Source organism: Felis catus, chromosome C2 (genome assembly GCF_018350175.1).
Source record: "Felis catus isolate Fca126 chromosome C2, F.catus_Fca126_mat1.0, whole genome shotgun sequence".
NCBI classification, from domain to species: domain Eukaryota; kingdom Metazoa; phylum Chordata; class Mammalia; order Carnivora; family Felidae; genus Felis; species Felis catus.
Genome location: NC_058376.1, coordinates 73251246 through 73275640, shown reverse-complemented (window position 1 = coordinate 73275640; position 24395 = coordinate 73251246). Strand labels below are relative to the sequence as shown.

General features: G+C 34.8%; 1 protein-coding gene and 1 non-coding gene across 11 annotated transcripts in view; both read right to left on the bottom strand.

The window, feature by feature from the left end:
• Positions 1 to 24395, bottom strand: part of ACAP2 (ArfGAP with coiled-coil, ankyrin repeat and PH domains 2) — a 155305-nt gene that overhangs the window by 36157 nt on the left and 94753 nt on the right. For 6 of the 10 annotated variants that reach the window (XM_023260282.2, XM_023260284.2, XM_023260287.2 and 3 more), the window contains 6 exons: positions 22273 to 22317; positions 18229 to 18324; positions 11306 to 11380; positions 9763 to 9774; positions 4938 to 5050; positions 166 to 186 (listed from right to left, as the gene is read on the bottom strand). In XM_023260282.2, the coding sequence (XP_023116050.2) occupies positions 166 to 186; positions 4938 to 5050; positions 9763 to 9774; positions 11306 to 11380; positions 18229 to 18324; positions 22273 to 22317 (362 nt within the window). The remainder of the gene's footprint in view (positions 1 to 165; positions 187 to 4937; positions 5051 to 9762; positions 9775 to 11305; positions 11381 to 18228; positions 18325 to 22272; positions 22318 to 24395) is intronic. The other 4 variants (XM_019839957.3, XM_003991768.6, XM_019839956.3 and 1 more) reach the window with 3 other exon arrangements.
• LOC111556467 lies at positions 10408 to 10569 on the bottom strand. The gene has a single exon (XR_002735939.1). It is a non-coding gene; the product is annotated as a U1 spliceosomal RNA (small nuclear RNA).

Here is a 24395-nt window from a genome sequence, read left to right as displayed (position 1 = left end):
TCCACTTCTCAAATATAATGTTTATGTTTCCTTCCCAATTTAAAACATGAGACATTATATCCATTGCAAGTAATCCAACTGAAATGCAGGTTAATTATGAGCTTTCTCGTGCCAAAGAGGAAACTGGAGTAAGGCAGGAATGAGGGGAAGGAAGCCATTTGGTACCTGATATGATCGGGCTTTTTCCTGTCATGTGAAAAAATGGGGTAGGATTAAAACATAAAGGAAAGGCGGTAAAAGAATGAAAACGCAAATGTGCAAAATAAGCAAAGGACTAGCATGATATGAAAATAAAGCAAGAATTAAAGAAACAAGCTTGAGCTCATAACCTAACAAAACAGTCAAAAATATCTGTTGCATTTTGTTCTCAATTCATACATGTATGCATTTACACAGGTAATTCCAACTCTTATGACTCTGAAATGCTAACATTTCAGAAATATTCAAAAATTTTCTTCAATTATTATGGTATAAATAGTTCTTGTAGGACTTAGTACACTTGGGCAAATGTCTACCATTATTTTTATGCCTCTATGGTGATAGCTATAAAATATAAACAGTACTTTTCCTCATCTTAATAAGTTGCTCCTAAAAAATTAAGGAAAATAATCACTATATATATATATATATATATGTATATATATATATATATATATATATATACATATATATATATATATATATATCTTCATAAACCTGAAACAAATGAAAACTTTTCATAAGGAAAATTGGATCACTAAGAATTTCAAAGATTACAAAATATTATTAGCCAACTAAACCTACCTCCCACCTGTTCTCCCCCTTTTCATCAATGATAGCAGAGACTCAAAGGCCACACATGAGTATCTTCATTTTTTTAAGAGTATCTTTAATACACACATGCACTTCTTATTTTGTAACAAAAAGCCAATAAAAATAAAACATGTATCTGTGCCTGCAGTATCTAGAGTACTTTAAGACACTGCATAATACATCTTATACTTTTAGTTATATTTTCTATCTCATTCAACAAAGACTGAGCATAGTTTGTAATTATTCAGCTTCTTTATTCATTTTACTAGCTTACTACTAAATAATCTTAGTATTTAATTATTTTCCTACTTCATTCATCTTTTCAGAATTTATCATAAAAAGCAACAGACATATAGGTACGAGTAATCCATCTGGCACTGATTTGAGCCTAAGGTGAAGCTGCCACATTGAGAAGATGGCCTGATATGGAAAGATAATTTTGGTATGTCTTACATGTCTTCAGAAAAATATATATTATAGACATATAAAAATCTTAGGAGACACTACAAACTAGAAACCTGAAACCAACCAGAAACAAACACAATTCACATAAGACATAAAACCCCTCACTGCTTACACTCTTTCAATCACATCACACAAAATATGATTTCTTCAGTTAAATCATTATAGAATGATGTTTAGATTTTATGAAGCACAAGGACAGGTTTTAAAACTACCTGGGAATTCCTAATCAAATGCATTTACCTCAGGAAGGAAGTCTTTTTTAAAAGTTGGCTTAAAGAAAAATAATAAATAAATAAATAAATAAATAAATAAATAAATAAATAAATAAATAAATGAAAGTTGGCTGAAAGGAAAAAAAGTTAGCTTAAACAGATGATGGGAATTATTAAGGAGGGCACTTGTGATGAGCACTGGGTGTTGTATGAAGCGTGGAATCACTAAATTGTACATCTGAAATTAATACTACACCGTATGTTAACTAACCGGAATTTAAATAAAAACTAACCTATTAACTAACTAAATAAATAAATGTTGGCTCTGAAAATATTACATGCCTCTATTCCATGAACAATAGATGATGGCAAATTTGTCATCATATAATTAGTACCCTACAGTGACTACAAAGAAAATGTTCCCTAAAACTAATCCAGAGACAATGTAAAGAAGATATTTAAACAGTAGGTAGAAAACTCTTTATGCTTGAATAGCTGGAATCCTAGATTTTTAAAGTTAAGGCACAAATATCACAAATGCAGTCTTTTATTCCAAGTCTAATAGAATATATTAACAAGCTAGATCGAGCACTAATTAGAGAAGTAGGGCAGACTCCAAAGTCATATATAAGTAAAGAGAAAGTATTTGCAAATATTTCCTGAAATTAGATTTTTTGTAAATTTCATGTAAGAAATTTTATATTCCAAGCTTTTTAAATGAAAAGCATTAGAATATACTAAATAACACTTAATAGAGTTCTTTCTTCTCTCTTTCACAGTTACTGAACTATAACCTATAAAATATCTAAAACTTCTGTTACAAGATTTAGATTCTTGTTTTTGTGAAGACTTTTATATAATGTTTATATGCTATATTCCTTAGAAGACTGCTTTTTACTAGTATTTTCATGAAAATGATCTTTTAAAAGGCATATGAAAATGAAATAATTTGCTATCCATAATTTTTCCTAATAATGTAAATAGACTAGGAAGTTTTTAAAAAGTTTTTAAGCTATTTTTAAAATATTTGACATATTGTTTCATCAAAACACAAATTTATATGGAATTTCCATAGCAAATTTTTTTTTAAATGCCAGGTTTCGGGCCTCGGTCTTTCACAAACCAGCTGCGTATCAATGAGCAACCATCTCTCTGCACCTTCACTTCTTTACTAAAACTTAGGGTGTTGAAATATGATCCATGATTCTCATCAGTAATGTCATCCCACTACAATTAGATGGTAGCTCCTTTAAAAAGCAGCTTCATTTCCAAAGGCATGGTCTCTTTCACTTTACACGTGGAAGATAACAGGTCTACAATTCAGAATTTAATAGTTATTCCCTACTTGATTTTAGTTAGTTACATTTTATTATCTATGCCAATTAATAGAATTCATGAAACAAAAAATTAAAAACGAAAGGTCCATGCTTATGGGATGCCTGGGTGGCTCAGTCAGTTAAGCATCCAACTTGGGCTCAGGTCATGATCTCAATGGTTTGTGAGTTTGAGCCCACGTCGGGCTCTGTACTGACAGCTCAGAGCCTGGAGCCTGCTTGGATTCTGTGTCTCCCTCTCTCTCTGCCCCTCCCCTGCTTGCTCTCTGTCTCTGTCTGTCTGTCTGTCTGTCTCTCTCTCTCTCAAAGATAAATAAATATTAAGATTTTTTTTTTTTAATGAAAGGTCCATGCTTAAATAAATATTAAGATTTTTTTTTTTTTAATGAAAGGTCCATGCTTAAATCAGTATTAATTTTCTCCTATTGCCCTAAATGGCAATACAATTTTCCACTAACACTTACTGTGCTTCATTTTGAAGTCTGAGATCATTTCTCATTGGAGTAGTCCATGGAACATCATTTCATTTCTTCTTAACATAATGGTATAGGTTCTATGGATTTATTGTATTTTCACTGTGTTAAACTTTAAGTAGGTTGTTTTGAAATCTGAAGGTTAAAATTCAATTCTACCATTATCTCATGAAACCGTACTGGTTGAGAAATCTTTCTTTATTACAAAAATTTGACACACTATTTTTTACTTTAATTTCCTATTCTAGCTATGGAAATTTGTCAGGAAAAACTTAAAAGATTATTGTCTTAATTTTTACACCTTAGAAAACAGAATTTTAATTTCTTATTTTCACTTTATAATAGTTAAAAATATTATTTCTAACCAAACCACTTAGTTGGTCCTTCTGGCTCAAATATTATTTTAGAAGTTCTACATAATTCAAAATGGCTTAATATCAAATATAATCACTTTCCAGTTTATATTCATTCTCAGATAAAGAAAAATTATTTCAAATAAAACACACCCCATTCCCCATTCATTTAAATATCTGGCAATATCAAATGCTAGGGAAAGGCTCAACGAATCACTGACATTTGAAAATACCAGTGAATGTTTTTCCACATAACCTCATCACCAAGAAATCAAAGTAAGTGGGAGCCCATTTTAATATTTTAAATATGCAAGAATAATAGTTTTCCATTTAAATTAGCAAAGATGTATACTATATTAAACTTACCGAGAAAATTCTATTATTTTGCTAATGTCCATTTTTTTTAAGAAAAGAAAATAATATTCTCTATCATCAAATGAATTTACATCTTGTTCAAGTAGCAAATAAAATAAACACATTCAGCCAATAATATAATAGTAAACCAATTCACCAGAGCCTAATGTTACTCTCAATTATTACAAAATAGTTCTATTTTAGGGGAGTTTTTGCAAAAAAAAAAAACAAAAACAAAAACAAAAAGGAGGCATCCTTGAATAAAAGACTAATCACTACTATTTGGAAGTATAATCCTGAGTCAACACAATCTTTTTTTTATTCTTTAATGTCTGAAATTATTTTACTTTATTAGATTAATACACAGAAAAATATAATTAAATATTTAATATATATATTTAACAGATATTTGCTGGATTAATATCTTTTAAAAATCAGTTTAGCAGAAAAAGAAAAAGAAAGCCAAGTTTTTGGTCATTGTCAAGTTTAGAATACAGGAGCCCCGACTGACACACACACCATACCAAGTGTATGTGCTGCCAAAGCGAGCACCACACTTCACATTTAAAAACAAGCCCATTTCTTAAAAGTCCTGGTTAAAGTTATTACAAAGATCAAAAACTCAGGATCATCTGGCTTAAAAATTCATAAGCAAACACTAAATTAAAATGTATATAAACATCTTACAGAGAGGAACCCAAAGGAGAAAACAATTTGTGCTTCCTGGTTTAAACTTTGCTTAATTTTAGATTTTAGAATTAGTGCTATCATTTTTCACTTGCTTCTTAGGGTCCCCTTTCTTAGAAGGGAGACTTATCTTTAATGGACTGGGTTCAAGAATGGTACTGTAGACTGTGAATTTAAAGAATTAGGAAAGAAAGAGTTGGCCAAATCACAGGGAAGGTCAGAAAACTGAGACTATGGAAATCAAGACTAGTTTTTGAAATATATTACCTGTTCCAAGTTTTGAAGGCATTGCTGGCTCGTTTGAACAGATATCCTTCCATAACAATGCCATTTGCAGCATCTACATTATATTCTAACTTAGAATCATCACTGGAGAAATCCTAAACAAAATAAAAAAGTTCATACGATTACCAAATTTATCATAGAGAAACAGCACAAATCATAGAAAAGTTTTGTATTAAGATAGTATATTAACAGTATTCATAACAAAAGAGGAGACTTAATTATTATAATGACAATGTAAAAACACAGATGATTATATAAAATACACTCTGAAAGAGAAAACAATAGAACTTGATTTATACACTGATTAAAGGCACAAAATAATATGCATACAAATAGACAAAAGGGACAACTAAATACTATATGTGATGTCTTGTTTAAAATGTTTTCATTTTAGAGGTGCATGGGTGGCTCAGTCGGTTGAGCATCCAACTTTGGCTCAGGTCACAATCTCATATTTCATGGGTTCAAGCCCCGCGTTGAGCTCTGTGCTGATAGCTCGGAGCCTGGAGCCTACTTAGGATTCCTGTCTCCCTCTCCCTGTGCCTGTTCCCTGTTTGTGCTCTCTCTCTCTCAAAAATAAATAAAAATTAAGAAAAAATAAAATGGTTTCATTTTATCCTAACATTGTATTGTGATGTGTGTAACAATTTCTTTTTAAAGTAATATAAGGGCGGGGCGCCTGGGTGGCTCAGTCGGTTAAGCGTCCGACTTCGGCTCAGGTCACGATCTCACGGTCTGTGAGTTCGAGCTCCGCGTTGGGCTCTGGGCTGATGGCTCAGAGCCTGGAGACTGCTTCCGATTCTGTGTCTCCCTCTCTCTCTGCCCCTCCCCCGTTCATGCTCTGTCTCTCTGTCTCAAAAATAAATAAAAATGTTAAAAAAAATTTTAAAAAAAATAAAATAAAGTAATATAAGGGCTCCTGGGTGGCTCAGTCAGATGGGCGTCCAACTTCTGCTTAGGTCATGATCTCACACTTTGTGAGTCTGAGCCCCACATCAGGCTCCGTGCTGACAGCCTGGAGCCTGCTTCAGATTCTGTCTCTCTCTCTCTCTCTCTCTCTCTCTCTCTCTCTCTCTGTCCCTTCCCCACTCGTGCGCTCTCCCTCTCTCAGAAACAAATAAATAGAATGAATGAATGAATGAATGAATGAATAAATAAATAAATAAATGATAAAAATTAAAAAGTAATATAGATATATTTAAATTGGGACACTCAAATCTATCTCTATTCTCTAAGTATATTACTATTACGGTATTTTTTAATCTGATAGTAGTAATAACTCCACTATTAGGGAGTTGAGAAGTAGAAAAAAGGCTTTTTTCCCTAAAATAAAATTTTGTTTTGCAAAGAAGACCTACAGTTTGAAGTGCTGTACAGTACAGTTTAAGTTTGAAGTGCTGAGCTCACTTTTTCATGAGGATTATGGAATCCCTCATAATCTTCTGTCATTCTACTCTTCACTTGAATGCAATTCAAACTTACAATTTTCCTCTAAGGATTCATGAAGTTTTGAAATCAGAAGTGTTATATTTAAAATATTTCCTGATGAACTTACAAAGTCATTTGTATAAAACTGCAAGACTGCTGTTACCCGTTTTAAAACTTTAAAAAATCAGTCTCAGAACTTTCAAAATTACAGCTGGACCAATAATCAAAGTTAGAGTGCTATCCTTTTAGGGAATAGTAAACTTTCTGTCTTGAAAACGATTCTGGCAGAAGCTAGATGACCACCTGCCAAAAATGCTGGGATGTGAGGGTCCTCCACTGGAGGGGAGGCAGAGGGAGAATTACCCAGGGGCCTTCCAAATTTAAGAGTCTACAAAGATGGAAAATGGAGATAGACTAAATTCAGGAAAACAAAATTCATTAAAAACAAAAACTCTGCTGACATCTTTCAAAATTTAACCATAAAAAGACATGATAATCTCGGGTGCCTGGCTGGCTCAGTTGGTAGAGCAAGCAGCTCTTCATCTCAAGGTTGTGAGTTCAAGCCCCACAGTGGGCATGGAAGGAAGGAAGGAAGGAAGGAAGGAAGGAAGGAAGTAAGGAAGGAAGGAAGGAAGGAAGGAAGAAAGATATTAAAAAGACATGATAATCCAAAATAATCAAATGAAACAGAATCTGGGAGCGCCTGGGTGGCTCAGTAGGTTAAGTGTCCAACTCTGGATTTCAGCTCAGGTCATGATCTCATGGTTTGTGGAACTGAGCTCTGTGTTGGGCTCTGGGCTAACAGAGCTGAGCCTGCTTGGGATTCTCTCTCTCTCTCTCTCTCTCTCTCTCTCTGCCCTCCACTCCCACATGCAATCTTTGCCTCTAAAATAAATAAACTTAAAAAAATTGAAACAGAATCTGTAAGTGAATTGCTACACTTTCTCCTACATTGTCTTTGAAAAAAAAATTAGGAAAACTTTAATGCCCTCATTTAAAATTTATTTGAGGGGCGCCTGGGTGGCGCAGTCGGTTAAGCGACCGACTTCAGCCAGGTCACGATCTCGCGGTCCGTGAGTTCGAGCCCCGCGTCAGGCTCTGGGCTGATGGCTCAGAGCCTGGAGCCTGTTTCTGATTCTGTGTCTCCCTCTCTCTCTGCCCCTCCCCCGTTCTTGCTCTGTCTCTCTCTGTCCCAAAAAATATAAATAAACGTTGAAAAAAAAATTTTTTTTAAATAAAATAAAATAAAATAAAATTTATTTGAGGTGGGAGTGCCTGGGTGGCTCAGTCAGTTAAGCATCCAACTTGGTTTCGGCTCAGGTCACGATCTCACAGTTAATGGGTTCAAGCCCCACATGGGGCTCTGCGCTGTCGGTGCAGAGCCTGCTTAGGATTCTCTCTTTCTCCTTCTCTCTGCACGTCCCTTGCTCACTCACTCACTCTCTCTCAAAGTAAATAAACATTTTTTAAAATTATAAATAAATAATATTTGAGGCTAGAATTTAATTAGACAAGCAGGATGCCAGCAATAGATACAACTGAGTTTGGCAACATTCTAAAGGTTTCATTTGTAATGCTGGCAGTTTTTTAATAACCTTGATGCTACTTAAAGCATTAAAATATGACCTCCTTGATATATAGAGCATTATAAGTATTTTTCTAATTTTCAACTATATTTCTTGAGGTAAGTCTTCAATTTAATTACTATTAAATCAATTAATATTGTATAGTGTTAAAATGTGACAGATCATAATTTTATAATGAAGCAACTAATAACACTGTATAAATTATATACTATAATTTAAATATATTGATGAACTGTCAAAATAGAAAGGAATACTCAAAAGCAAAAGATTAAGTGAAAATTGGAAGCCGAAGAGGTAAGCAGATCAAAGAAGCCAGATTTCACCTTAAGAGCATTTGCTTCATCAAAACTTGAAGCTTTGGTGTGGGGAAGAGAAGGCAAGACCAAGATTGGCCATAAAGGGAATCTAACTGAAGCTTTTGCTTTTGAAATTGCAAGCAAGAAAGACCATTGTCACTTCAACTCAAGATTATGTTAGAAGTCCTAGCCACAAGGTAATAAACAAAAAGAATCGGAAAGGAAGAAACTACCATTATTTGCAGATGACTCTGTACAGAGAACATCAAACAGAATCCAGAGATAAATTAGCCTTTAAAGAGAGCTTAACAAGATAACTGGTTTCAAAATCAATACAGAAAAGTCAATTTTATTCTAGCATGTAACAAAAGTAAACAGTGAGAAAAGAAATTTTTAAAAGAGAGCATTTACAATAACATATGCCATATAAGTATCTAGGAATAAATTTGACAAAAGATGTACAAGAAAATATCAAACTTTACGAAGGACATTAAAGAAAACTTCACTTTTAATATTTCAAGCTCAGAGATTAGAAGACACTGTAAAATAAAGATACAATTCTCCCCCATATTGATTCATAGACCCAATGCAATCGATCAAAATCTCCAAAGCTACTGTTGAGCAAACTGAAAGTCTGCTCTTGAAATTTGTGAAAGAATGCAAAATTTAGTCAATTCACTTTTGAAACAGAGAAGATAGGAGGTTTGCTTTGTCAGATATCAAGATATACAATACTTAAAGGCAGCTACAATACTTAAAGGCAGCATAGTATTGCCACAATTAAGACAAAAAGGCCAATGAAAAGAATTAAGAGCTCAAAATAGAACTCACATGTATGCAAACATAATGTAAAACAGAGGATATAACAGAGTAATAGGAAAAGAACAAATTTTTTAATAACTGATTCTCGATTATCTAGCTATCAGATTGTGAATACAAGGAAACTGGATCTCTACTCACACCACACGTAAACACCCAATAACAGATGGATTTAAGGTCTAAACATAAAAGGCAAATCTATAAACACTTAGGTTATACAGGAGATATACACCAACAGACACAGGGGAAGGTGCCTGAGTTCATTAATGACTAAAGCATAAATTAAAACCACAATGAGATGTCAGTATCTACCCACCAAAATTAGCAAAAATTAACTCTCACAATACCATGGGGTGGCAAAGAGCCCTGAGAACTCTCACACAGTGCTGCCTGCCAGGAATAGTAACAGCATTTTGAAAAGTGATTTCGCATTATCTACTAATGCTGAACATATATATGCCCTCTGAACCAGCAGTTCTACTCCTAGGTATAAATCCATCAGGAATATGTACAGATAACCAAAAGGCAGGTACATGAATGTACACAGAATCATTGTTTCTTTAATTGATCAATTTCAATTCTTGAAAAATCTAAATAGCTACATTAGATACACTTTTCCCTTAATTTTTAGGTGACTGAATCTTTTTCCCTTTTTCTTTTTTTTTTTTTTTTTTTTACCTGTAATGCAGCCTTGTGTCAGCATTTAAGGGCAGAAAAAAGCAAAAATAGCATTACTTTCTTCAAAGTAAAGCAGCAATTGACTATTATTTGAAATCAAGCAAATTAATCTTAGATTAAATAATCTATTGCTTTTGTATACCACTGAGCTATGTGCACAGGGAGAGATATTAAAAGATATGTAATATTCATTAAATAATTCCATTTAACCAAATAGTCACAAGTTTCTACAAGTATCATGACCTCTCATTTTAATTAGACACGACTGGTTCCAATTTTTAATAATCTTTCCATGGTAATACCATTAAAACAAGTTACACAACCCAAAGTGAGTCTAACTTTAAACAAAACACAGAGTTAGCCTTACCTGAGTATAACTGGAAGGAACTAAGTTAAACATGGTTTGGTAGAAAATCTTTCCCTTAATAAATAATGTTTCTCTTTGAATGAATATTAATAATCCATCACCAAAATATTTTCCTTACTTATATTACTGACATCACTTTAATTTTTTTCCACTGACATCTTTTATGTCAAATCTAGTTCACTGGTATTTTAAATTCTAAAGAAACCATAACAAAAGTTGATTTGACTTAATATCATAGGAACAGATTTCTTAAAGCAATGCTAGAAGGCATATTTTTTTAGGGGAACGTACAAACACAGTGTCCCTCACCACAAATTATACAGTAGAGTTTCCCACATTAGGGGAAATAGCAAGGGTCAGCACATCTGGAGTCAATGGAAAAGCCTTGCCCTAGAAAAACCACCTTTGTGACCATGGTATCTCCCCTGCCAGGTAAGTACAGAAGGCATCTTGTCATATACTTGTATTATTAGATTCAACCTCCAATTCTCTCCTTTTATTTTCAGATTACCACACAAAAATATCACTGACTATATAAGGTAAAATTATTGAGTTCCAAGTTAGTTGTATCCAAAGTTCTCCACACACAAAAATAAAAATGTGTCATATTTAAATTTTCATTTTTAAAAACATGTTTTTCAAGTATTAATTTAGCTAAGCTTAGGCATATTAACAAGAAATGCGCGTGAAATTCCAATATCACCTGAGGGAGGGCAAGTGCTGCCTTAGAGTAACTACAGCTGTAAAGTCTACAATACCAAACATACATGTTGATACAAAGATGTTCTCCATCCCCACCCCACCCCCAACTCCCTCCATCCCCCACCCCACTCATTCTCACTCACAGGCTTTACAGGGATTGGTGATATCCTAACTGAAATTGTAAATATCAGTTTAAATTCTAAGGGCCATTTTTTAGTTAAGGTCCTAAGAGATTGATGTTTTTGCAAACTGGTTCAAGAGCACAGCTTTCAAATATTTTAAAAGAATAATAAAATACATGCCTGACCATCTAAAAACTTTTTACTTTTCACCAAAAAATGAGGAATTTACCCAATTTAATTACTACAGCAACTCATAAGATTTGTTGCAACATGATAGTATCTTGCTGAAACCAATAACTGAACAGTTGTACAAAATAGGAATTCCTCTCCTTGAACTTTTCTCTTCAAGTACCTTTTGTTGAATGGTGGAATGTTTTTGCTCCATCTCTCTTTTCTCCTTTGCTGCATCTACAACCAGTCGATCCAACTATAAAGGGGGAAAGAGAGAAAATTATAGAGACTTAAAAATTAAAAAAAAAAAAAGGTATCATTTTTCAAAAACATACTCTAAGTCAGTCCATTTACATTTCTTTAAAAAAGCATTTTGGCTGCAACTTTAAAATGGAACTTCTTTCTTTTCTGGTATCAAATCCTTTTTGAGAAGGTCTATAACTCCTCCAGGAAAAACATTTCTAAGAACAGTTGTGGTGCTAAGCAAACGTGACAGGCGGCCTTGTCGAGGGCACAACAGGGATAACATGAACTCCCGGAATAAGAAAGAGGACTCTAGCTGAAGTTGCCTGCGGACCCACTCAGCAATTGCAGTAGTCAGAATCAAAGAAAGAAAGAAGACACAGTGGTGACTTGTTTTCCCCCGAACAGCAAAGAGTAGCAGCTAAGCTAGGGTGGGCCAACTCTCACAAGTTCAACAGAACACATACTTCCAATCACTCAAAACGCTTCATGTTTTCAAGTTGGCTTCTTAATGTTATCATCAAATCTAAAAGGCTTAAAAAACAAACAAACAAAAATCTCACCAGATAAAAGAGAAAGCTAAATAATAATTTTTAAAAATAGTAATAATAATAAAATAGTAATCACTCATATGGTCAGGGCATAAAATCACCATTGTTTAACATTCTTTTTTAAAAGCCCAAAAAACTTATGAAATCATAAAATCTCATTTCCTTCTTGTTCCTCTCCATCAGAAAAGATGATTTTCCAGTATCATGACAAATGCCCTGGCTTCTTGAACTACTCTTCTGGAATAACAAACAACTGGGTCATAAAATATTATGTGAGTTTACTCTCCTAGACTGTGATGTATGTCATTTCATCTTCAAACCCCCATACCTCTAAATGATTCATGTGGGGTAAATGAAAAAATAAAAATGTAAATATCAACAGGAATAAGGAGAAAGATAAAGTATTAAATGTCCAAATGTTTTCATTGATATCCTTTAGAAACAAATTGAAAAAAGCCTTTGTAAAAAAAAAAAAAACTACTTGATTCTTTATTCACTCTCTATTACACATGATTTTTATTTTCCTGCCAGAGAATGATTCTGACCACACAATTTTTTTTAATTAAAAAAAAATACTTTTTTAAAGTTTTTCTTTAAATCCCAGTTAACATACAGTGGAATACTAGTTTCAGGTGTACAACTGGCCATAGAATCTTTTTTTTTTTTAATTTGAGAAAGGGAGAGCACACACAAGCAGGGGAGAGAGGCGGAGGGAGAGAGAACCTTTTTTAAAAAAAATTTTTTTTTAATGTTTTACTTATTTTTGAGACAGAGAGAGACAGAGCATGAACGGGGGGGGGGGGGGGGGGGGAGGGCAGAGAGAGAGGGAGACACAGAATCAGAAGCAGGCTCCAGGCTCCGAGCCATCAGCCCAGAGCCCGACGCGGGGCTCGAACTCACGGACCGCGAGATCGTGACCTAGCTGAAGTCGGACGCTTAACCGACTGAGCCACCCAGGCGCCCCGAGAGAGAGAATCTTAAACAGGCTCCACGCTCTGCACAAAGCCCAATGTGGGCCTCAATCCCACGACCGTGGGGTCATGACTTGAGCCGAAATCAAGAGTTGGACACTCGACTGACTGAGCCACTCAGACGCCCCCATACAATCTTAATTATCACTGAATATTAATAAAAACCAAAAGAAAACACACTGAAACAGAACTATCACTACTATACATATTTGATTTAGATGTCAACTATACTACTGCCTGCACTTGAGGATCTAATGCATACACGCCTTGGTGACATGTAACATTGATTTGACGCGTAAGGCTGGTACATGTTGCACTAGTCAAATGCCCTCAACATTTTCTTATACTGAATGAATAAAATAACCATTATACCATGGTTTTATAGACTTTAATTGATGGCATATAATATTATTCATTCACTCAGACTGAAGTGAGGTACAAAGTAGACCCTAAGATTCAACTAATACTTGTAAACTTGTGTGAGTGTAACTTCCACAATAGTACTGCAATGCAAGTGATGGTTTTCTGCCTGTCGGACTGGCAGTAAACGCCTCTGCTACAACCCACCCCACTGCTATTACAGCAGAAAGGGGAAAAATTCACCTCTCTCTGTTGGAGGAGAAATATAAAGGAAAAAAAAATCTTTTCACATGGTGGAGGGTTGGAGGAAGTACGAGCTGAGGAGATGTGAAGACTGACAGTCCTGTCTCCTACGTGCTCAGACTGTATCAGGAAGAGAGAGTTTGGAGCACAGCAGGTGTGTCCCATGCTTCTATTAGTGATGGACATTAGAAGTTTCACAGGTGCCTATTACTAGCCAGGTGCCCCCAATCCTGTGTCTGGAATCCCTTCTACTCCTACCACATCAGATATCGTCACTTCTCTTTCTACTTTTCAACTTCTTCCATTTCCATCTGCTTGTATATAGGTGGAAATCCTACTACCTTAAAAAAAACCTTCCTCCAACTTACAGTCCCCTCTAGCTACTACCTTCTCCCTCCTTTTCCTTCACAACACAACTTCTGGAAAAATATTCCGTTCTTCACTTGTCCATTTCATATTCATAACTACTACCCACTGTAGTTTAGTTCTGCCGCTCAGACCCTCTACTCTCGCAGAGGTAACAAATAACCTTCTTGCTGCTAGACGCAATAGCCCTAGGTTTACTGGACCTTTTTTCCAATATTTGTATTGACAACCACCCCCTCCTTTTAGAGATGTTCTTTACTTGGCCTGTGCTACCACCGTCTCTTGGGTTTCCACCTCCTCTCTCATCTATGTTCTCATGGAGCTCTCATACTTAACTGTCCCTTAAAAATATGCCATTCTTGGGGCACCTGGGTGGCTCAGTCAATTAGGCATCCAACTTTGGCTCAGGTCATGATCTCATGGTTCGTGGGTTCGAGCCTCATGTCGGGCTCTGTGCTGACAGCTCAGAGCCTGGAGCCTACTTCAGATTCTATGTCTCCCTCTCTCTCGGCCCCTGCCCAGCTTGCACTCTGTCTCTTTATCTCTCTCAAAAATAAATTAAGACATAAAAAATAAAATAAAATAAATATGTCATTCTTAGGGCCCTGTTTGAAGCCAGATTCTCTTTTCACTCTATACTAGCAGCGCTTGACCGTAACATCTTTAAGCATACTGTTCTAGCACTTACATTTTTCAAAACTATCTTTTGAAATACAAAAAGGATTTTGAGATACTTATTAACTCTCCTTGGGTCAATTCACCCACTATTGTGGTTACAATTAGCAATTATATGCTACTGCCTCCTTTAATCTAGGTTTTGGTGTGTTTTTTTTTTGTTTTTGTTTTTTTTTGTTTTTATGAGCTCCAGATATATTCACTTAGATGTCCTATCCTCAAAATTCAACACATTTAAACCTCAACTCATCATGTCCCTCTACCTTCAAATTGGCTATATCTTAAATATCCCTCAAGTCTATTTATTTCTATTACTACATGTTCCTAGTTCCAGATGCAGTCATCTCATAACTGAATTATAAAAAGAAAATCCTAACTGACCACCTCCAACCAGGCTATATTTTCCACTAGACTCTATATAGACACCAAAGCTACATGAAAAGTCATGTGAGAACTGAGAGGGGGAAACAGCAAAACTGAAATTAATAAATGTCTAAAATATATAATTATTTAAACTATTCAACTTCAATCCAACTTAATTTTTTTATAAATTATATTTCATGTAGGATGAGGGTGCAACATAAAATTTGACAGAATGTGGGAAGTACCTAGCCTAGGAAACTCTTGCCTTTCTCCCAAGTCTGGGTTACATGTTCCATCTGTATGTTCCTATAACTCTTTCATCCTTTGCTATGTATAGAGATCCCAATAACCATTCTCTCTTTCTTTCTTAATACAACCCCCAAATTCTAGTAGGTCACATGATTATCTGGCATTAAATCTGTATCCCCCATCTTTCCTTGCAGCTAGTGTGACATTAGGATGTACACAGAAGTGACCTCTACAATTTCCAGGAGATATTCATAAAAAGAGAGAATGCATCTTTCTTTCTCCTCTCCTCTTTCCCGTTAGCTAGAATGTAGGTATGGTGACTAAAGCTTGATCAGCCACTTTGAACCATGAGATAGGATCAAAAAATATAATAAGCCTGCATCCCTGCAAATCAAGCGACCACCATACCAGGACTCTGACTTGACATAGGAGAAATAATACTCCATGCTGTTGAAGCTACCATTATTTTCAGGCTTCTAACACATGCAAACAAGCCTAGTCTCAATGTATATTCCCAGACAGGGCACTTAGCACAAAAAGTAATAACAGTCTGGTGACATGTTGGTTTCCTCCAATAGATTAAGTTCTACTTAAGTCTACGTAAGTCTACTTAGAGTTAGGGAACAGTATGGCAACTCATGGCATATGCTCTGCATACCATCCCAACACACACACACACACACACACACACACACACAGTATTTACTTTTGGTCCATGAATGCAATTCTCGTTATGCTCTTACCTTTTCCTCATTTCCCTAAATTCTATTTTTCATCCTTAACCCCCTGCCCTCAAAAGGTAATACGAACCTATGGGGGGGGGGGGGGGGTATTACCCAAAAGTTGGTACTAATGAATCCAGAAAGCTCACCAATCAACAAAAAAGAATGTCCCAGAACAAATTAATATAAAGTTCTGCTCAGTTATCAAAAATAATTTGAATACAATGAAATTTCTATATAATACTGTTATACATATATACAATTCACACGTGTGTATGTATAAAATGAAAAAGTTCCCAAGAGTTCCTTAATCTTAAGATTCTAAAAATTTTATTATTCAAAATAGCAAAATATACATTTTTTGCAAAATAAAAAAGGAGCTCTAACTTCAAATGAAAAATCAGTAGGATTTTTTAATTATCCAAATGTATAATGTGAAAAATAAACTGAGCCACATATACTATGAAACACTTTGTTTTTAAATTTTCTTTTCAACACCCTCATATACTATCTGTAACGCTTTTTAAATTTTTTTTTATGTTTCTTTTTTTTGAGAGAAAGAGAGAGAGATAGAGCAAGGGAGGGACAGAGAGAGAGAGGGAGAGAAAAATCCCAAACAGGTTTCACATTATCAGCGCAGAGCCCAATGTGGGGTTCGAACCCACGAACCATGAGATGACCTGAGACGAAATCAAGAGTCAGATGCTTAACCCACTGAGCCACCCAGGTGCCCCAATAGCATAGTTTTAACTTTAATCTTATTTTTGGTTATACACATTTAACCCACACATAAATCATCTGTAGCATCAAACTTCTTTACTAAATAAATGTCATATTTCCCAAAATGCTAAATTTCTTTAAAAATACAGATCTCAGAGCAAAGGCATCAAAAGAAAAGAAAAAAGAAAAAAAAAGTGGGACTTTATCAAACCAAAAAACTTCTGCAAAGGAAACTATCAACAAAATGAAAAGACAACCTACTGAATGGCAAAATATATTTGCAAATCATATATCTGATATAAATGTCCAAGATATATAAAGAATCCATACAACACAATAGCAAAAAGACAAACACTCTGATTTAAAAATGGGCAGAGGATCTGAGGGGACATTTCTCCAAAGGAGACATACAGATGGCCAAAAGGTATATGAAAAGGTGCTCAACATCACTAATCATCATGAAAATGCCAATCAAAACCACAATAAGATAGCACCTCATGCCTGTCAAAATGGCTGTCATCAAAAAGACAAGAAATAAAAAGTGTTGATAAGGATGAAGAGAAAAGTGCACTGCTGGTGGGAATATAAACTGGTGCAGCCACTATGGAAAACAGTATGGAGGTTCCTCAAAAAATTAAAAGCAGAACTACCATATGTAGAAGAAGCAATGCCTCTTCTGGATATGTACCCAAAGTAAACAAAGACACTCATTTGAAAAAATATCTGCATCACTATGTTCTCCACAGCATTATTTACAATAGCCAAGACATGGAAACCCCCTAAGTGTCCATCAATAGAAGAATAAGGGAAATGTGGTGTATATATACACAAGGGAATACTATTCAGCCATTTTTTTAAAAAAAGGAAATTCTATCATTTGCAACAACACAGATGGACCTTGAGGGCATCATGCTAAGTGAAATTAAGTCAACAGAGAAAGATAAATACCATAAGATCCTACTTATATATTAATCTAAAAAAAAAAGAAAAAACAAAAAAACTCACAAGATACAACAGACTGGCAGAGGTTGGGGAGGGGGCCGAGTAGATAAAATGGGTGAATGGGGTCAAAAGGTAGTCCTGGAAATGTAATGTACAGCATGGTGACTATAGTTAACACTACTGTATTGTATGTTGAAAGTTGCTTAACAGTAATCTAAAAGTTCTGATCACAAGAAAAAAAAAATTGTAACTAACTGGAGTTATAGATGTTAACTAGACTTTTGAGATGGTCATTTAACCTATATGTATATGTATATGTATATGTATATGTATATGTATATGTATACACACACACACACCTCAAATTATTTTATATAGCTGAAACTAATGCAATATTGTATGTCAATTATATCTCAATTAAAAAAAAATACACAGATATCAGGGGTGCCTGGGTGGCTCAGTCAGTTGAGCGTCCAACTTCGGCACAGATCATGATCTTATTCTTCCTGAGCTCGAGCCCCAGGTCAGGTTTGCTGCTGTCAGTGCAGAGCCTGCTTTGGATCCTCTGTCCTCCTCTCTCTGCCCCTCCCCAACTCTCATGTACACATGCGCTGTCTCGCTCTCAAAAATAATAAACATTTTTTAAAAATACAAGTATCAATGTATAATACAGAATCAAGCAATACAGTACAATATTACCTGTGCACCAAGATCCTTCATGTAGGGCCCAAGTTCACTGAATAGATCATATCCTTGATGGAAGAAGGCCAAATGGGCATACATAAAAGATAACATCTAATAAAAGAAAAAAAAGATTAGCATTTTAAAATCAATTCTTAGATAAATACTCTGAATTTTTTAAAAAATCTTGATCTTATCTAATGTTTAAAAATTATTCCTTTAGAGCCCAAAATATCAAACCTATTTAAAATTGAAATTGGGTCATTTTTCTTAAGAGTATTTCAGAAATATATGTGAAGCGAGAATAAATTTTATTTAAAAGAAATCTCCAAGTGGTTTAAAAATTTAACAATGCCCCAAATTTTAGTTGTTTAGATTATATCCAGATGATCAAGATTCATATAGTAATAATTTAAAGAATCAAGTATTCAATACTTTCACCATCTTCCCAAGTGCATTATAAAATATCTATGTGCCTTTCAACCAAATTCACTGGCAAAACTTTAAATTGCAAATAAAACATTAAAAGATTAGAATGGGAAGTATGAAGCTCTCAAAATAAAACAATCACACTTTATAACCTGCTAGGATCACTAAGCACAACCCAAAGCAGGGAATGCTAATTTTTTTTTCTCAAGATACTTAAAGGAGTCAACAGACTTTGCCAATATGGAGGTTTCTGAATATTCATTCCCAATATACAAATATGTTGCTAATGGGTTAAGATTTTTTCCAGGTTTTCCTATATTTTACCTATTTGTGAAAGAAAAATCATCTTTATTTTTATTTATTGTTTTTATATGGGAAGAAATTTAATTCAATTACAATACTGAAAGAATCCTTCAAGCATCCCTCTATGTTAGCAAGATGAGGCATCTATTTAATTTTCTGAAACCTAAAATAGGTCATAAGGTCTTTAACATTCAAGAATGCTTCAAAAGAATTTTTTTTTAAGAGAAAAGTCAATTAAATAAAACAAACACACAAGGACAAAGCTCAATAAAAGATTATTCTGGAATTAGGTAACAGTAGTTGTGCAACTTTATGAATATAATAAAAAACAATTATATAAAAAAGAGGGTGAAAGATTAATAGCTACAACTACATAAAACATGCCTACACAGCAAAACACATAAGCCTATTGAAAGATTAGTGATAAAACTAGAAAAATACAATGGCAAAGGGTAAACAGTCTTAAAATATAAGACATGTTACAAATCAGTAACACTCCAACAACAACAACAAAAGAGAAAACATAAGAGGCCAAAAAATATACAGAAAAAAATTCAAACTCACACACATTTAATACAAACTCATTTGTAGTAAAGAAATGCAAAACTGAACAAAGACATGACATTTTCTATCTACCAAATTATAGGTAGAGTGGAAGAAACTAATACCCAGTGTTAGTAATATAGTTCACTTTCACACACTACTAGTGGAAATGTTGTGTAAGTCTTAAAATTTAACATTATTTTTTAAAAGTTTTAATAAATGCTTAAACCCTTTGGCTCTTAGCCAAATCTCTTGTCATAATATAACCTAAGGAAATTACGATAATAAGTCATATTGTTTATCAGAATGACCACTAGAATATTTTTAAAGTCAAAAACATGGAAATTACTTTAAAATCCATTAATGGATAAAATTAATTTATGGCATATTCAAGATCAGCAAACTATGACCTGCAAACTATATCCAGCCCCATCATATGTCCTTGGATGGCCTATGAGCTAATGTGGTATTTACATTTATTAATGGTTGAAAGAAAATGAAAAGATGGCATGAAATTCATTACAGGTGAAAATTGTATGAAATTCAAATTTCCATGTCTATAAGAAAAATGTTTTATTAAAACACAGCCATTCTATTCATTTACATAGTATCTATGGCTGCTTTGTCTCTCTCTCTCTCTCTCTCTCTCTATTTCAGAGAGCACACCGCAGGGGAGAGGGTTTGGGGGGGGTGAGGAGAGGGAGAGGGAGAGAGGGAGAGAGGGAGGGAGGGAGGGAGGGAGGGGGAGAGAGAGAGAGAGAGAGAGAGAGAGAGAGAAAGAGAGAGAATCTTAAGCAGACTCCACACTCAGCATGGAGGGTTCGATCCCAAGACCCTGGGATCATGACCTGAGCCAAAATCAAGAGTCGAACACTCAACTGACTGAGCCACCCTGGTACCCTTATGGTTACTTTCTCACTACAGCATAAAGTTAAGTAATTACAACACAGACCACATGGCCCACAAGACCTAACATAGTCACTACCTGGCCCTTCACAAAAAAAGGTTGCCTACCTCTAATATATCCACATGGTGGAATTCTATTTCGCCACAAGTCATCGTTAAATAAAAAATATTTAATGACATCTGATGACTTTAGTGTTACTATTGAGAAAAGAAAGCTACAAAACATATGTAGCAATGATTCTTATTTTGTTTAAAAAAAAAATTAAAAGCCATTTTGGGGGCATCTAGGTGGCTCAGCCAGTTGAGCATCCGACTTCAGCTCAGGTCATGGTCTCACAGTTTGTGAGTTCAAGCCCCGCATCAGGCTCTGTGTTAACAGCTCAGAGCCTGGAGTCTGCTTCAGATTCTGTATATCTCTCTCTCTCCCACTCCCCTGCTCATGCTCTGCCTCTCTCTGTCTCTCAAAAATAAGTAAATGTTGGGGCGCCTGGGTGGCTCAGTCGGTTAAGCGGCCGACTTCAGCTCAGGTCATGATCTCACAGTCCGTGAGTTCGAGCCCTGCGTCAGGCTCTGTGCTGACAGCTCAGAGCCTGGAGCCTGTTTTGGATTCTGTGTCTCCCTTTCTCTGACCCTCCCCCGTTCATGCTCTGTCTCTCTCTGTCTCAAAAATAAATAAACATTAAAAAAAAAAAATTAAGGGGCGCCTGGGTGGCGCAGTCGGTTAAGCGTCCGACTTCAGCCAGGTCACGATCTCGCGGTCCGCGAGTTCGAGCCCCGCGTCAGGCTCTGGGCTCATGGCTCAGAGCCTGGAGCCTGTTTCTGATTCTGTGTCTCCCTCTCTCTCTGCCCCGCCCCCGTTCATGCTCTGTCTCTCTCTGTCCCCCAAAAAATAAATAAACGTTGAAAAAAAAATTTTTTTTAATTTAAAAAAAATAAGTAAATGTTTAAAAAAAAATTTTTTTAATTAAAAGCCATTTTAGAATACACATATACACATTCACACACATACATGCACACAGAAAGAGAGGAAAAAAGATACAGATATATGCCAAGATAATAACAGTGGTTCTCCCTTGGTAGTAAGATTTATAAGTATTTTAATTCTTTTCTTCATACATTTCAGTTTTCAATTTTCTACAATTAACATACATTACTCTCAGTCTGGAAAAGGAAGTGGAAGTAAAGAGCAAGTACAATGTACTTACCTGTAAGCACTATCATAAATATAGAATTTAGGAAAAAGCTTGGTGGGGACAAGGATCAAAGCAATTTAAGTATACCCTTTCAGGGGAAAAGAAAAATAAAACACTTCAGTGAACAAAGAGAGGAAAAATTATTTCTAAGATTCTCGAAATATGAAAAAGTTCAATGCCATACCACTACCACCCCCTGCCCACTTCCTTGATAGCTTTAAGACCAAAAATGGTCACATTAAAAAAAAAAAAAAAAAAATCACTTTCTCTATGGGTATAGTGGCTCAGGGAAAAAAATTATTCTCAAATTTCATCCCATTTATTTTCCAACTGCACTCCAAAGAACAAACCAAAAGGCTGATACATCATCAATAATCCTAAGGAAAAAATCTCTAAATGATACTATTTATGCATGCCCTGAATCTGAAACATTTAAACATCTACACTAAGGAGCTCGCAGTGTGTTAAGAGAGGAGATACACATAAATAACTATAACGTGAAGGAGACAAAAAAGTGGTTAAGTGGCATATGAGAAATACAAAAAGATCTGTAAAGATTAATTATGAACCTGGAATAAATATATTTACATATATATACACACAAACATATGATGCTGCTTAAATGCTTACATATGTGCATTCCGATCATACCAAAATATTTAAAATATCATTTCAATAAATATCTTACTGATTTTAGGATTTCTGATCTTCGTTTTGATTGAAGGACATTAATCTGAGGGAAAATACAGTTGGTTAATCACCCAGTTTTTACTTTAAAAACTAATCTACAGTGCAATATTGTAAAATTTTCTTATTCTGAAGTTTAATACTTTTCCAGAAAAGTAAATAAAAACAAAGTTCAAGGTTTTTACCCTTTGACCTGCATTTTGCAAAAACAGTTAAGACAAACATACCAATGAAACTGTCATCCATTTCAGTTCAAAGAAAAACTGGTCATGCTTAAGCCATAAATACTGTAATGATAAAACTATCACTTTGATAGACCTTTGAATTTCTCAGAATTCCATCTTTTCCCCATCCTCCTCATCTAACTGTCCATCCAGACCCTTCAACATGTATCTGTAATACAAATCCTCACTACTTTTACCACCACTACCAACCATCATCCTATCTTTTCTAGACTGTTGCAATGGCCTATGAACTAGTCTCTCTATACTTGACTCTCTACAATCCATTCTCCACACAGCAAGCAGAGTGATCTTTTCAAAATATAGATAAGATTATGCTATGTCCAACATAAAACCTTCCAACTTCCTTCTATCACCTAAGTGGCCCTTTGTGATGATTGCCTCTCTAACCTAGCTTTCTACTACTTTCCCCTTTCTGTGCTCCAACTACAATCCAAAACTACTTCCATCTCAACACCTTCAAACTAGCTGCTCTGTCTTCATGTCATGATTTTCTGCCCAGACACGAGGACACCTCTAACTAATCAGGCCCCAGCTTAAATACTATCTCCTCAAAAACGTCCAAGGTAGGCCCTATATACTAGAGTTGGTATACTCTCTAGTATATCAACCTATTTATTTTCTTCACAGCATTCATAACTACCTTATATTTTCTTATTTACCTATGTCTTACTCCCAGCTGCATTCCCCAAGTAGTACATAGTGAGGACTCAATAAATATTTGTTAAATAAATTAATAGACCTTAAATATTTTAAGTAGACTAAACTTACTAAAAGACCAGTAAATTATGAAAGTTACCTTTGTAGTATCTCTCCCAACTCTAGAAAATTCTTAACAAGTATTTTATTTTTATCTGTTACATATCAGCTTAATGAAATTAAATATTTATACAAAAAAAGAATCATTCATTTTTTGCTATCATTGTCAAAAGATTTACAGAATATCTTCCTTTTTAATATGTTCTTCTGCCTGTTGTCTTACAAGATAATTTTAAAGCACTGATCGCAAAACAAAACCACACCAAGAAAAATCCAAATAACTACACTTAACTAACCACTAATTTCCTTTGTATGTGTTTCAAGGCCCATTCAGTTTTGAGAACTAAAATATTAACTTTCAAATGCTCTAAATAAAAGCAGGGGCTGCAGATAACCTATTATTCAAACTTTGAAAAATACCAAACAAAAGTGCCTCTCTCTTCTATGTATTTTTTTCTGTTTGGCAACAAAAAACAGCATTTACTTGAAAAAAAGTAAAATCACGTATTTAAGGAAGCTAAAGCATGACAAACTTTATAAATTTGGATATTTATTACTTACTATGCCCTAAAATCGCCACTTAGGCCATATAATTAAATGACACAACAGTTCTCATAAGGAAAATCAAATAATGCAATAGCTATAGAGGAAGCAGGGGTCCTAATGTGAAACTATTTGGATGAACACCACAGAAAATGGAAAATTTATTTTCCAACCACTGGACTAGAGGGAAGGAACACAACCTAGGAATAAAAGACACAGAAATAAATAATTACAATAAATGCAAGTAAGTGCTCTAACAGCAATGTGCATGACAATATTATGGCAGCACAGTGGAAGCAGAGGCAAGAATGATTCATTTTGCCTGGACAGGTTTGAGTAACTGACCACAGAAGAGAGAATAAACTAGTAATGGAGCACATAAAAGCAGTGCAAGCAAGACCAGTTTTATGAGAACATCTTAATAGTCTAGATAAGAAATAATAAAGTGCTACAGCAAGGGTCAGAAAGAACAGACTTAAGAGATTCACAGAACTTTATAAGGCAGTTTTGGCTGTTAGGTATAGCAGCTGAGAATGAGAATATCTGGTGTAACAACTCTCCACAGGAACTTCTAGGATTG